A 15,611-nucleotide genomic window follows, 5' to 3' on the forward strand; every position below is an offset into this window, starting at 1 on the left:
TCAAAAGACAATTTTTTAATGGCAGGCACATAATAAATGGATTATTTAAAATAAAGCTTCTCCATTAATTAAAAAAAAACACCAAGCAGACATTCTGGACTGTTTCATCACGATGCCGTTGTGTCAGTTTGCTCCATTTCTCTTTCTGTCTCGTGGGAGTAGCGGCATTTGTCCCCCAGTGAACAGTTGCCCTAGGAGGGAAAAATGGCCTTCAGTTGAACATGATAACTAAGACATTCAAGTCCTTACACTCAGTCCAGACTGTGCTGCTCAAACAGTTGGCCTGGCACAAAGGGAGAAATTGGCTGCCTGGACCAAGGAGTATGTGGCTGATCTGGGAACTGAACCCAATTCTTCACGTCCAGCCGACGTCACCTTCACTCTAAGTCATTCATTGTACATAGATGGCCCAACAACAACCCCCAAGTCTTTCTACAGCCTCTGACCGTTTGATAACATGAAGGGTAAAGTTAAAGCAGAGAGCTTCGGCTATTGGGCAGTATAAAAATGCAATCAATAAATAAAGCAGATCTTCACAACTTGTGAGCCAGCCCAATATGATAGCCAGCCACGAGCTGTGGCTACTCACCTGCCGGAACCTTTTGCAGGGGAAGTTCTTCAGGTGGGTCCCATCACTCTCTTCGGCATGCTCCTTCCTCTTGTTCTGGTGTAGCTTTCGCTTGTCCTGCAGAGAGGAGGAGATCCCACCCCTGGCCCCAAGCAGGCCTGTTAGGCTAAGGCCAGGGAGGCTGCTGCTGCTCAGTTTTGGTGCCACCATCACAAGCGCTCAGCACACAATGCTGCAGCCAACAACCAGCAAGGATGCTCAGCCACAATGGGAGAGGGAAGACGCCCATCTGCCTTAACACTGGAAAGGGCCGGTTTGCCTAGGACCAGGCAACACAGACAGAAATAGCCAGGAGAGGTATGATGGCAACTGGGGCCAAGAATCAGATCCAGCTTCAGCATTTATAAAAGCTTCCTTAATTTCTTGGGAGAGGCAGCCCTGAAAGGCACCAATCATGTAGTTCCTGTTATCAGGCTTGGCTCCAAAGGCAGTATTTCCGTAACAACCCCCCACTTAATGGAATCTGGGTATTCTTGCCTTGCTCCCAGCATTCCCCAGTCCCCCGTAAACCTTACCCAGCTTTGGCTCTTGCTTTTGGTCCCCAGAATGGCTCAGGATTCAGCTGGAACCGTTTCAGGCCCTGTTTTCGTGAGCTAGGATTAGCATCTGCCCGGACAGTGAAGGACACCTGCAGCCTGTGAGATTGAGAAAGTCAGCAAGGAAGGCGTGCGGAGAATTCTGCCAGGAATCAAACCCAGAAGGCCCCTTTGTGATATGGGTGCCCCATATTACAAAGTAGGATAACATCTCACTGGCTCCTCTGAGTCAGAGAGGGACAGTTTCTAAGTGAAACCATACACTTTGCATACTCACGCACACACACCTTTCTCCCCCAAGGCTTCACCATCCCAGCTCTGTTTTTTTCTTTTCTTTTTTGCAAACCGCAAACTATAGTACTATCATGACCTTCACCGTTTCCTCCCCATAAGCCATTTCTTACTTGGCTCAAAGGCCGTATTTGCCCTTCCATCACCCAGTCTTGCAGTATCCCAGCACCTACTTGGGTTCCACAGAGAGGATGCGGGCAGCTGGGCTGCTCTCTGAGAGCCGCTCTCTTTTCACAGGGTTGAGTTTCTCCTGAAGTTGGAGGAGAGGAATAGAAAGAGCAGGGATGTCATCTCAGTATCTTAACCAAGAGGTGAAGGAGGCAGGCAAGGGGAGAAGCAGCCAACTTCAGGAGCACGATGGCTGCGAAACGGTCCTTTGCGAACACTTTCAGGGCTGTGACTCACTGGCTCTTTAATACCCCAGACATGAATAGCAGAGAGTGTGCATGTAGAAAGAGTGCGCTACAAGATGATCCCTGAAACTAGAGTTAGGGAAGTTGCTAGGCATCACTGCAGTGAGAGAGAAAGGCATGATACAGAATTGCATGGCCCATCACTGCAGAATAAAGGCCGTGGTGCCAATGGAGTACCGCCACAGTTGTGTTACAGGTGCCTAGAGCCAAAGATCCAAAAAGGAAAGTTCCCTTACACAAAGGCAAGACCTTGCTCACCCAGCAGCGCATGATGTCCCAAAGCACAGAGGGTGGTGCATCTGTCTTGATGGTGTTCTTGCACGCATGGGAAAGTGACACCCGGTAACCAGCATGGAGGAGAGCTGATCTGGAAAGGAAATCCAGAGAAGGCGTGCATAGAGATCACGACCTTCCGAAGGGGAAAACGCTAATAGAAGCCACAGTAGAAGGTTTCTCACCTTGAATTCAATCCTGTATTTGAGATAATGGAGAAGAAACTGTGGCTAATATCTCTTGGTCGTAACCATTAGAACATGGGATTCTAATTTAGTTAGACCATTTCATTCTGCCACTCTAAACATCTGTTGCTTGCCAATGCCAAAACAGAATCTGTCAACTTGCTCTTCCCAACAGCTCTTCCTGAAATGTCCTTCCTTCCCATGTCCTGCCAAAAATAACACCCCAAAACCACTCAAGCTGCCAGACCCCAAGCTAAAAGCAGTTTTGTTTTGGAGCCAGGCAAAACACGATACCCCAAGTAACCCATCCTGCCAAGGGACCTTTAGGACTGCCTCTCATTTCAGGCCATGCAGGCCAAGCTATCTTGCATTATGGAGCAAAGCTCCAGCAACTTTGACTGCCCTACTCGACTCTGACCAATGAAGAGCCAGGGAATTACAAGCAGTCTGTAGGAAAGCATTTGAGACCCAATATACAAAAGGAAGTCACAAGACCTAACTAGAGATCTATAAAGGCTTTCAAATCGTGGCTCTGCCAGCAATTAAGGTGAACCCCTCTCCATTGTCACATCCCCTTGGGATACTTTTCCTTTCGATCAAGGAAAGGCTCTCGCAGTGCAGGGCCCATTCTTACCTGAACTGGAGCAGGGAAGGACTGCTGCAACGGATGGTTTTGCTGAGATGATCAAGGGTGTAATAGAGAGGGGCATCACTGAGTTCCTGCCACATACAGAGAAACAGATTCTAGTTAAAACAGGATATTTGTCATAATGCTGCAACCAAGGAGGCAGCAACAGCCTATCTTCGTACAGAATCCTAGCAAATGAAGATCCCAGAACAGTGGCTTTGAAACGTGCTGCCTTTCCTTCCCTTTCTCTGCAAGTTGCAGAGAATTCTGGGGCATGCTAGTCCAGGGCAAACTGTTCACCCAGGGCACTGGCCAGACTTGCTGGACCTCACTTTTGCTCCACACATGCTGAGAGACAGCCAGAAGCTAACCCTCCCTTACCGCTGTGGGTTGCAGGGGAAGACGGGTAGCAGTGAGCAAGTTCTCTTTCAGGTCAGCTTGTCCACCACTGCTATTCTTCCCACTGGAAGCTTCCTGATAAGCTTCCAAGGAACCGCTGGAACCCAGCTTGAGAGCCACTGACTTATATTCAAGAAGGGATGAGCACAAGTGCACTTTCCCCCATTGGGCATTTGCATGCATTCATTCTGCACCTCTTAAGAGCAGCTATCCCGTTCGCTCTACGCCACGGCCTGCTGAATAGCATCCAAACAGCCGCCATCGTGCGCGCAGGCACAGCGGCCGCCCTCACCTCCATCACCATGCTCAGGATGCCCTGAATCCTCGGGCTTGTTTGGAAGCGCCCCGGGTTGCTCCCAACTGCCGACAGGACCCGCTGGACAAAAGCCGCGTCGTGGAGTGGCTCTGCCCACAAAGGGCCAGCCAGCTGCAGCAGGAGGAAGAGAAGAAGCAACAGCAAGGGTCACTTTGGGATCTCCAAGCCAAGAGCATTTCAATATGATGAGGCTTAGAGACCCACGAAGCTCACCTGGTGGCGCTGGTGGCAATGTTCGCAGGACGGCCCTACCGGGGGCCCGCAGGCAGCCTTGTAGTTGAAGCTGTTTGATTACAGAAAGCCAAAGCAGCAGCAGATCAGAGTATCGTCAGACTAGATGGAGCTCATCCCTGCTTTTGTTTTCTCATTGGTTATTCACTGAAGTGCATAAACCATCTTAGTCCGTGCGATAAAAGATGCATGGTTAAAGCACCCGGCTGACTACAACCTGATCACCTGCATGACTGTCTTCATAGATAACTGAGAACGAGGCCCACTAGAGCTGGCATCAAACACAGGGATACAGCGCCTGCGTGGGCTTCAGCCTTTTTGCCCTTCATGGCTCCCAAGATCCCTTCCTACTGGGCAGCCCCTTCGAGGAGCCGGCCTCTGCACTAACGAGAAGGGCAGGCAGTTTGTGATGCCCATGGGCACCATCCACAAGTTGGGGTTCCAACTATAACTCATGGTAAACACATCCCCCTCCTCTCTGCAAAAACACACTCCCCACCCCCCACCCCGTTTCCAATTTTCATGAGCCTCAGATGCACGACTGCAAGCGAAGCTCTTTTGCTTTTTCAAATTTGAGGGCAAAAGAAGCAGAGATGAAGGGAAGGCGACCATCTGAAAGCGAACTACCCAGGAAAGGTTTCCTGCCCTAATCGGCTCAAGAACATCTGGGGTTGGATCCAGGATCTGTCTTCCGCAAGAGGAAGGGCTCTGCTTGTGAAAGGTCCCTCTGCCTGATTTGGGGGGATTCCCATAGACACACTTCAAAGCTCATCCCATTCAGTGGGGTCTCCTCACTTTGTAGCATTTTCAGGGGGTTGGAGGGGCTACCGTTGAAAGGAGGAGAGGCAGGGAAGTAAACTTTCGTCAGCACAGCTGACCCAGCTAAAATCTGGATCCCACCATGGTAATGAAATCGCTCCTGGAATCCACACCTCCAACTGGCTTAGATAGCAGGTCAGAGGGAAGTGAGGCTAGATATTTTCATTAAAAATCCTGAATGCTCTTACTGGTTTCCATTGTTGGCCATCTTGCCGAGTCTCTGGATGTGAAAGGAGCCACAGCCCACGCAGTTGTAGACCAAGGCCTGCTTGCTGCCGAAAGAAAGGGAGATTTACCATGGAGCAAAGGACGGGAGAGGAAAGGCCCAGATACAAGCCTTGAGAAGTAGCAGCTACAGGGAAGAAGCTCCCGGCCACGTGGGGGCACTACAGGCAGCCAGGTAGGAGATTATGTTCTTCTCCTCCGGAAGCAAAGTTCACGAGCCTTAACAAAAGTCCCAAGGCGCCGGCTCACCTGGCAGAAGCTTTGACCTTGGCCTGACCAGTGAAGACCCGCACAAACACGCGAATATAGAAGTCGGCGCTGATGGACAGGAGGGGGACAATGTAGCGCTGGTAGCAGTTGGCGCGCAGATCCAGGCTGTGCAAGATAATCCGCAGCGCCTGCAGGAAGAAAGGAGCCACAGCGGGCTAGTTTTGTCCTTGGACGGTGGCGCGACGTGACGTCTTCTGGAAGACATGGAGTCTTTGTGTCTGGTTTACACAGTGTGGTATTACTGTCATGATTATTTTGCCTTTTTTTTAATTTGTAATGGTATGGTTCTCATACCAGATTCATTTGTCTTTAGTGCTGTGTACAAAGCCCTGGGGATGCCTATCAGATGAAGGGGAGGATTATAAAATTTAAAAATAAATGAATAAAAAAAATCTTTCCCACAGATTTCTAGGTTTGGTTATGTTAGGAGGCTTTCTTAAAGTTACTATTGAGTGAGCATATTTCAGTGCAGCAGGGAACTGTCATGCTGGAATACCAGAGTGGAACTACGACCTTATTTATGACAAGGACCCTGTTCGAAGACACCTTAAACCACGGTTTTAACAATGGTGGTTAAGCCAGAAAGCTGGGCTGTGTTCACAAGACACATTAAACCACGGCTTTAACCATGGCGACTACAGCAAAAAGCCTTATTCACTTAAAGCCATGGTTTAAAGTGTCTTCTGAACACGGCCCGGCTTTCTGGCTTAACCACCGTGGTTAAAGCTGTGGGGTTTAAGGTGTCTTCTGAATGGGGACAAGGCAACTTACAATTCACTGCCAGCTATTGCTACCTGACCTTGCAGAACCACTAGCTTGCAAGAGTACATTTCCTCTTGAGCATGGCAAGAAGGGGGCCAAAGGGGTGGGCAGCTTATGGCAATGGTACATCGGGATTCCTGGCTCCTGAATCTACTCACCATCTCATGGCAGAACTTGGCCTTGATAGACATGGCCCCATATTTGCTGTAGCAGGTCTCCCCAGAGTTCCCAGCCATTACAGCCATGTCAGTGCAAGTGACACACAGCAGACCTGCAAGAGCATCCCCACACTGAAGGTAAAGGAGCAGAACATACAACCCTTCCCCCCCCCCCAACATACAGCTAAACCCCTCTCCAGCAATGACAGCCTCTGTTCCTGGAGAGTGCTCCATTTCCATGCCCACTCCCCAGACACCCTGTCTAATGTCCCAGTAGCACTTTGGTACCTGGCAGCCTGTAGAACAGGGGTAGGGAAATTGCAGAAAACCTCCGAGGGGCTGTATTCCAGACGAGGACGGGGCTGGAGGCAAATGGGCTGGGGCCAAAATACCAACCCATTCCAGCATATTATAGCTTCAGGCTCTTTTTTAAAGCCAGTAACAGAGCCTTGAGAAGCATTTCAACCTTTACAAACAGGGAGAAAGCCACCAAATGACTGGTGGTCAGGGGAAAGGGGCGGGGCCATCTGGGGACCCCTGGTGGGCTGAACTGGAACCCTTGGGTCTTGTTCCTCATCCCTGGTTTAGAACATCACTGCCATTTCCCTCCTCCTCATGAGTCAATGCAGGGCTTCAGATATATCCCACCTTCTAAGACCCAAATGTTGTTTAGAAATCCATTGCATCCTGTTTCTTCCTGCTGGCAAAAAAGCGAGATCCCGCCCAAGCAAAGAAGGGCTAGATGCCCTACATAAAAAAATCACTGCAGAAGCCCAGTTACCAAAAGCCCTATCTTCCCGGTCAGTAGCAAAACCTAGAGCTGAAGGGCCACACCAACGCACCTCCTTCGCTCACAGCCTGCACCGCAGCATCCAGAAATGTGGAAGGGCTGCCGTAGGGGTCCAGATCAATGATGTCAAAGAGCTCTTTGGCCACCTTGCTCTGGTACATCAGCATCCTGTGCGTGTGACAGAGGAAAAGAAATACTCAGACTCGCCACACTAACAGCTCACCTGTGTCTGGAGGGTACTACTTAGAAGGGAAGGGTGGGGATTCACATGACAATGCTTCTCCATAGCAAAGCATTCTCTCTCCATACAGAACTCGAGGCCAGAGGAAAAGGGCAGGCTAGACTCCACCTCCCTGACATGCTAAGCTTTCTACATGCATTCTTGTGCATGGGGGGCACATTCAGTAATGCAGTGGTTCAGTCCAGACATCGGTTTATCACGTCAGTGAGAACTAGACAGGTGAAATGCAAAAGATTTCCTGGAACCAACATCTCAGATGCAAGCCAGAAGATTTCTTCAGCGAAGTCCCACTGAAAAAGAGGGGAGGAGGTGGGTAACTTGCCTAAAGTTGGTCCTCCAGAGCCACCAGCCACTAGGAGTGGAATAGGAGAATGAGGCTTGGACAGATCAACTCAGCCAGCCTGCAACTTGTCTTTATTTCTCAGCTGGTCATAGGTAAGGTCAGCTCAAGATGGCTCAGGACACAAGTAAGATCAACTCAAAAGAATTGAAAAATGGAAGATTAGGAGAGAAAGTAGGCTTCTGCAATCCAGATCCAGAGATCCTACATTGTTATGCTCAAACTGGGCAAAAGGGGGCTCCCAGACATAAAATATGTTTGGCATTCCTGCCTTGGGGCGTATCAAAAATTCAGACCGACGTGGAATGTAATGGGGACGTGTGGTTCCTACTACCCTTTGATTCTCATGCCTCCTTTAATCATTGAAGACCGACCCCACGAACAAGATTCTCTCTAATCGCTATTTCTCAGAATACACATTTCAGACCTATGATGCCCCACAGATCACTTATTCAAGTTACGGTGTATAAATTCATATGAACTTACATATATATTAAAAACATAGCCCATTAAGAACCTAATAAAAATTGTGCTGGATCAGACTAAAGGCCCATTTGGTGCTGTATTCTGTTCGCACAGTAGTTAAATATATACCTGGGGGGAACCCACAAGTAGGATGTGGGCACTATAGTTTGTGCATGTGTTCCCTAACTGGTATTGAGACACACACTGCTTCTGATACTGCAGGTAATATACAGCCATCCTGACTAGTAGCCACTGATAGACTGATCCATGTAGGATCAGCTAATCTTTTAAAGCCTTTCAAGTTGGTGGCCATCACTACATCTTGTGGTAGCAAATTCCATAGTTTGGTCTATGCACTGTGTGAAGACATTGCTCAAGCTTAAGCTGACAAGATGTTTTAAATCATAGACTGTAAAATGAAAAATGATTTGTTGCTGGACTCACAGTTGGCTTAAATGGAAGATCTCTACATACCGGGCATCTGATAAGCTTGGAGTGACCAGGTGTCCTACATCATTGAGCTGAATGTTTTGGGTTATGAGTTCAACAGCCTTGGAAGAGAAGTCATTAGCCACCACCTTGCGAAGGCCAGGCACCTCTTTGGCAAACCGGATGGAGCGCAGCCCAGAAGCAGCCAAGGCCTCCAGCACATGGAGTCCATCCTGCAAGGAACAAGAGGAATGGTACAGAGGAGAAATGGAGGGACGCCCAGGAACAACTGCGCTAAAAATGAACACAATAGCTGACTTTGAAATGTGTGGGAAGTCATTGCCCCAACTTCCGTAGGGCTAAGGTGGAGCATTATGGCAGCTCCAGGAATGTGAAGAAGCAGTCACTGAAGAGTACAGAACAAGTTTTTTCTATGTGCCCTTATTGCCTTGGGAGCAATTTACATGCTGAAGTCAACGCAAATTGACGTTTGCAGCTGATCTTAAGAGGATGCCTTGTAAATTGTTCATCATGCATCCACATCAGCAGCTATTCCCAAATCTCAGCAGACTCCTTACTTATGAAGATACACTAAAAAGTCCATGCTCAAGCACTTTGTGGGGGATAATGGAACAGGTGGACATTTAGGAGGCCAGTTACATTCCGGTTGTTGTTTAAGCAACAAGGTGGCTCAGTTCAGACAACACGTTTCTCTACAGTGGTTTTAGAACTCCACCGTTGAGAAATGTGTTGTCTGGAGGGAAAACTGCACCCTACTGTGGAGGCTTTTTTTGGAAAATACTCCATGCAGAATATCCACACTGTGCAGAAGAGAGTTCCTGTTGTGTTGCATGTTATTGTCAGGTTTTCGTGTTAACTTTAACAGTAATTATTGGCAGATTATTGGCAGAGACTTGCAAACTCAGAACACCGGTTGGTGAATGGGTGAAGTAAGTAAAAGGCTCGCTCTTTCACAGGAGTGTGTGGGGTGTGACGTAAGCTGCTGCTGCCAGAGGAGGGAGTATGCTGTTTTGATGTGAAGGGAGGACTTATCAAAGAGAACCGTAAAGCTGTTATGCTTACTTATGTGATTTAGGGTAAGACAGTTACTTTGTTATTATTTGACACTACCAGCCTGGTCTTTTGTTTTTGGAAGACTTCTCTAAATAAATGCATTGAGGACTCAACGCTCACGCTTTCGTTTATTTGTGAACTGCTAGGAGGAATTTGTACCATATTACTAATTCCCCCAACAGTTATGTGGAGGGCTCCGTGGAGTTTTCCGTTGAGTTGACTTTTCCCACTGGCTACAGAGTTCCCTGGCAAGAGAGGCAAAAGGAGGGAGTGCCGCTCTAGGAGAGCCGCTGGGATTGTTTTTTTGCAGCAATAGCTGATGTGATACCATTGGGAAGACCAGGGGAGGAGAAAGGGAGGAGGAACTGTCAATCAAACGTCATGTTGCCTTATACTCAACTCCACAGTAGCCCACAGTCACACAACGGTGGAGTTAGAACATGTTGTGTGGTGAGTACCCCCTAAAAACTCAACTGTTGAGTGAAGTTTTCACACTACATAGAGAAATGTGTTCTCTGAACTGAGCCGGTGTTTCTTCTTTAAAAACAAACACTGCAGTGATCTGCAAAGACTATAGCATAGATTTATAATGCCATCAACATACATAGCACTTAACTGAGTAACATAAGCAAAAAAAGACATGTCCCCGCCCCAAATATGGGGCTTACAACCTAAGCTGTAAGACACCCTGTGTAGTATCGTGGTTAGTGTCAAACTGGGACTGGTGAGACCCAAGATCAAATCCCCATTCATCCAAGGCTATTAGTCATTATCTTCCAGGATAATCTACCTCATAAAGTTATTGTGAAGTTAAAATGTGGGGAATGGGGGAGAACTTGTACAACATCCAGATCTACTTGAAGGAAAGGACTGATATAAATCAAACAAATATTGTTTTACACAACAGAGGGGCAAGAGTAAACAAGGGATTGGTAATTTCAAATAATAAACCAGCACAATGATAAAAGGAGCTACTTTCCAGAGCACCTGTAAAGCGGAAAACTATCCAAAGAGGGACAGAGCACCTGGCATACTTCTCCCACTCCTGCAACTTCATGATCCTCCTTATCTGGCTGATCTCCACCAGGTGGCTGTTCCAAGTCATCGTCTTGCTCCCCTTTTGAGAGATCCACAATCACTTTAGAGGCATTTTCCTCCCCAGGAACTGCAACTGGGGTGAGGGGGGGAGATGGATATGAAGTCAATGCCTGGGATAATGCAAAGCCCTAAACCATTTACACAACTGTAATACAGCATGGTATTCAACCTTAAGCTGAACAGTACTGACCAAAATATATTGCCTTTAATATATTGCGTGGCATCTCCTTTAGCCACTTTTAACTATAGGAATAACCACTACTGCTGCCTCTTCCCTATAATTCAGCTGCTAGTGAAAGATTGCATACGTTCTCCAGTAAGTTTAACAGCCAATTCCCACATGCTGGAGAAGGGTTTATAGAACTACCACTGTCTCCAAAAAACCCTTCAGTTCTGCCTTCAATTAACCTTGCATACCTTCTCTTAGGCAGACTGCAGCTGCTCATTGCTCTTTACAATACAGAGAAAGTTCTTGGCTAAAGAGCAATATCTAAGGAAGTCAGTGTCAGTTAGAGAACATTAAGATATTCTTCAATACTGTTCCAGGAACAATCTTCAAATTGGGATCTGACTAGTTCATACCATATAGCCATAGGGTGAGCATCCCAGGGACCATAGGATAACTCAGATTTTCCCCACTGAGATAGGAGACAATGCTTCAACCTTGGAAGGGGGAGTCGCATCTCCGCCCCACACACACAGCCACCGTGGAGAGAACCACGCCGGCTGCCTCTTGGGGTTGGAAAAGCGACTACAGAAAAAAAGGAAATGGGGTGTTCCGGTGGGCAAAGAGAGGAAGAAAGCTGAGAGGCCAGGATACAATTTATCCTGAGCCGCCTCCTGCCCTCCCCCTCTGAAGCGCCCTCGCAAGACAGGCGGAAAAGCCCATCTACCAAAAAAAAAAAAAAGATCAGAGGACAAGGAGGCAAAGATCACCTCCGCAGCTCTTCCCACCCTGTTGGCTTCACCCTGGCAGGGCACAGGAATCTTGGAAGCCTCCAGTTTACACGAGCCTGCCTAATCTGGTACACAGTCCAGAGCTGCTCCTAGGATGTGGATCATCATCCCTGGTCAGAAGTTCAGTTTGTACAATATACAGTACAAATGCAATAGAACAGCAGAGAAGAAGAAAGTATCAAAGTTGCAGAGTATCACCATATTCGCAACTGTTTAACTATAGAGACATCAGAAAGATTGGCTCAAGGGAAGAAATAAGAAGCTTCTCATTTCTAAAAACAACCAAACACTGTCTAGGCTGGACAGACAGGAAATCACCTGTGTCTGGACTACTGGGAGCCAACAGACAGGGATAAGGGGCACCAAAGAGTATCATTTTTAAAAAAGACAACTATAAGTGCACATGAGCAGTGATTGTGCCTCTTGCACATGTTTTTTCCTGCTGGAATAAAGAAGAAAACATTGCCACTCACTCCAAATCCCTTTTGATGCAAGCTGTAGACGAGCAAATTCCGTAATGACTGCACACCTGCAGAGGGGCAAGGAAAGAGGTCTCAGCATGTATTACAGCTCAGAACTGTTTTGTTATTATGCTGCCAGGATGCATAAAGCACTCAACTCTTAGGCCCCTATTTTCCAGAATGTGGGCATTCAGTCCTTTGAGGAATTCTGGCTTCTGTAAAGGTTCACTAGATCATTTTGGATGCCTATCAGTCACTTCAGAAAACCTCTGAAATAGAATGATTAGTCAAAAGATTGACATCACTTCTTAAGTCAGGGATATGCAGATTTCAGTCTTACACTGTCTCTCCCCTGCGCGCCCACACACCTTTTTACACTAAAATGCCCATGATACACCAAAGGCCTTACAAAGCAAGAATGCAGAATCAGAATCCCTTAATGGTTAAAGCATAACTAATTTGTATTTGAATGAGCTCAAGAATGCACTCTTCACCATTCATCATACTTGTGAGCCCAGACCAAAGTCCACCAGTCTTTGCAAAAATCCCATCAATGATCAGGCACTATAAGGTCCACTAGAAATTAGTCAGTTGTCCACCAGTGAATGCTTATGTAGTGGCCCAGTCTTTTCCGTGGTTCAGCATGAAACCTCCATCTGCCAGGTATTCTGAGGCTGGCTACATAGGAAGTTTGATTCTTCAAAATGGTCCACAATCTGTTACAAGAGGACAAGACTAGTCATTGCATCCTCCATTTTCACGCTTCTGTTTGTGCACTGAAATGAGCCCCAAGGGTACCCACAAGTCAAATATCTAACATTCTTTTTGCTTAGGACCAGCTCATACTAGCCATATTGGGGAGTAACACATAACACACTGGTGATATCATCTCTAATTGGGCCATTCAAGAAATCCACCCAGGACTTTCACTGTCCAATTCTAGAAGAAATTACCTTTGTATCTCTCCAGTCCCTATAGGTGAAGTAGAATGGCAATAAGCCATTCATTTGAAAACATACTTACTAAAGGAGCTACTTTCTCTTCTCCCATACTATTCAACTTATACTACTGCATGGTTCTCTGATTATAAGCTCTGTTACATTAATAGAGAGCAGTGTCTCACAGTCAATAAATCACATGGAAAACATTTAATATAAGTCAGCCTGTAAAGCTCTGAGCCTTGTGTGGCGCAGAGTGGTAAGCAGCAGTTACTGCAGCCGAAGCTCTCCCTACAGCCTGAGTTCGATCCCAGCGGAAGCTGGTTCTCAGGCAGCTGGCTCAGGTCGACTCAGCCTTCCATCCTTCCGAGGTCGGTAAAATGAGTACCCAGCTAGCTGGGGGAAAGGTAACCGCGACTGGGGAAGGCAATGGCAAACCACCCCGGTACAAAGTCTGCCAAGAAAATGTCAGCGAAAGCAGGTGTCCCTCTAGGAGTCAGTAATGACTCAAGTGCTCTGCACGTGAGGTTCCTTTCCTTTCCTTTAAAGCTCAATGAACACAAGCATCATCATCATCATCATAAGTGATTTTTGTGAACCACTCAGAAAGCTTCAGCTATTGCGCAGTATAGAAATGCAATAAATAAATAAATATCCTCTCACCCATCAGTTCCCACTGAGTCAGTTGGCAGACATAATTTTGTCAACAAATGAAGGCTGCCCCTTACCTCCAAATAGAATGCAAAGAGGAGGGAACAGAGCACCAAGGACCTATATCCTCTCTCTGACCTCCCCCTCCACCCTACCCCTTCAAACCTTTCATCAGCAAAAGGGAATTACCCATCTTCATTGCCTGAAGTGGGTAAAAACTAGAATACACAGCCTCTGGAGCTTGTCCTTGGAATGCAATTCCACTGCCCACAAAGATCCTTCTGGTAATGAAGGGGAGCACCACGATCACAGATGCAGACCTGCCCAAGGTCCCTGGGAGCTGCTAGAGGATAGGAATCCATAGGGTGTCAAATGTGCATAACCCTCTGCCCTTGAAAGGGTTCCCAAAGGAGGGAGGAGTTGAATATGAAGGACACATTTTGCACATCCAAATCTTTCCCGAATCGATGACCACTCTGGAAGTGAAGGAGAGCTCAGCCCACCTTCACCACAGAAAGAAGCGAAGAGGGAAGTTGGGCAATCCCCCTGCACCACCAGAGGACATGTGAGGGGTGGGTGTGTTAATAACAGTGAAATTTTCACAGGTCCTCTAACTCCAAAGCTAACTTTAAATTCATGAATTAATTCCAAGTTGCGACCCCAATCCCGTCCCCGTTTCTCTCAAAAATCTGAGTGACGACCATAAGCCCATGATTCCTGGGCATAGTCCTACAGTCACCTTCTGCAAAATTCAATGGAAAGCAGCCTCTGAAGTCTCCCCATGTTTCTACTTACGTAAGGTCTCTGTTGAACTCCTGGACAGGGTTGTAGAACACTTCATTGGCACTTGGGAAAATTATTTTTGCCTTCCCTTCTGTGATTAAAGTCTCACCATTCTTTTCTGTCTCAGAGCCTTCGCTGGTTCCCACTGACGATGAGTGTGCCACACTTTGCCTCAGATGACAACTTTCTTTTTCCATATCTTGTGCCTGATTGCTCTCCATGCCCTTGACGAAAGAATAGTTTCTAATCTGAAGAAAGACTAAAGGCACAAGGTTCCAGCTCTTCTGAAGTTGAAAAGTTAGTGTACTTCTGTATGGAGCCAAGGTGTGTCCCATATACCAACACGGCAGGAAAGACTCTCTTATCATAAACTCAGGATTTCCCACAACTAGTTTCTGAAAATACAGAAGGAAAACTGCTTATTCTGCATACATCTTGAATTTCCAGGCACTTCTGTTCTGTGCATGCATGGCAGTTTGCAAGGGCAAGGTACCATAAGCTATTGACAGTTTGCAAGGGCAAGGTACCATACGCTATTGACAGTTGGCTTCCTCTGGAGACATGGGTAGCAAGCAGTAAAGTTTTATATTTTAAAAGAGGACAAAGAGAACAAGCTGTGCCAAAAGTCCCTCACTGTTTTCAATCTGTGAAGAGCAGTTAGCCCTTTTAAAAAAGATGCCAGAACACCACAGACAAAACACAGGGACATAATCAGTCTGTGCCTTTTCTGGTGCAGAAATAATGACCTCAGAGCTGTTCCATGTAAAATATTTTCTAACTGGTATTTAAAGTATTGCAAGTAGTTTAATTTTTACTAATGAACATTATAAGAAACACCCCCTCTCTGAGAGATGTACCTTGTTCATTAAAGAACTACCGTCAATAAACACTTGATTTCATCTGAACCGAAGAGAATTCACTGATCTTTGGTAGACATAAGCCTTAAATTAAAAGGTCTTGATCACACCTTTTCTCATAGCGATTTAGGCTGCCGCCTACATGCTACTATTACTCTGCAATCCTGGCCGGACAAAGCATTCGAGGGCTGAATTGTGAAGTCATTTACAAATCAGGGCGGGGGAAAACAGGTCCCATAATACAAGCAATTTAATTCTCTGCACAATCTCACCACAACCAACCTCCTTAATTCACTTTTTGACCAAAAGATTTCCCTCCGGGAAGCAGAACAACCAACCGACACCAGTTTCCACGCTTCTCAGCACACGTTACACCGACGACGCCATATTGAA

The 15,611-nt window shown here is 46.8% G+C and overlaps 1 protein-coding gene across 4 annotated transcripts; it reads right to left on the minus strand.

The window, feature by feature from the left end:
• Positions 1–2: 2 nt before the first annotated feature.
• TRMT1 (tRNA methyltransferase 1) lies at positions 3–15,611 on the minus strand. 4 transcript variants are annotated; one of them, XM_063123270.1, is made up of 17 exons: positions 15,514–15,611; positions 14,374–14,756; positions 12,002–12,057; positions 10,499–10,644; positions 8,445–8,632; positions 6,977–7,092; positions 6,135–6,247; positions 5,194–5,342; positions 4,908–4,991; positions 3,883–3,952; positions 3,646–3,780; positions 2,961–3,046; positions 2,127–2,235; positions 1,629–1,705; positions 1,144–1,263; positions 590–710; positions 3–191 (listed from the first exon to the last, which is right to left on the minus strand). In XM_063123270.1, exons 2-17 carry the CDS (start codon positions 14,727–14,729, stop codon positions 108–110), a joined length of 2,010 nt encoding a protein of 669 aa, XP_062979340.1. In that variant the 5' UTR covers positions 14,730–14,756; positions 15,514–15,611; the 3' UTR covers positions 3–107. The 4 variants fall into 4 exon arrangements, with proteins under 4 accessions (XP_062979340.1, XP_062979339.1, XP_062979337.1 ...); XM_063123269.1 differs by having other exon boundaries at positions 10,499–10,590; positions 15,501–15,611; XM_063123267.1 differs by having other exon boundaries at positions 15,501–15,611.

Source organism: Elgaria multicarinata, chromosome 3 (assembly GCF_023053635.1).
Source record: "Elgaria multicarinata webbii isolate HBS135686 ecotype San Diego chromosome 3, rElgMul1.1.pri, whole genome shotgun sequence".
NCBI lineage: Eukaryota > Metazoa > Chordata > Lepidosauria > Squamata > Anguidae > Elgaria > Elgaria multicarinata.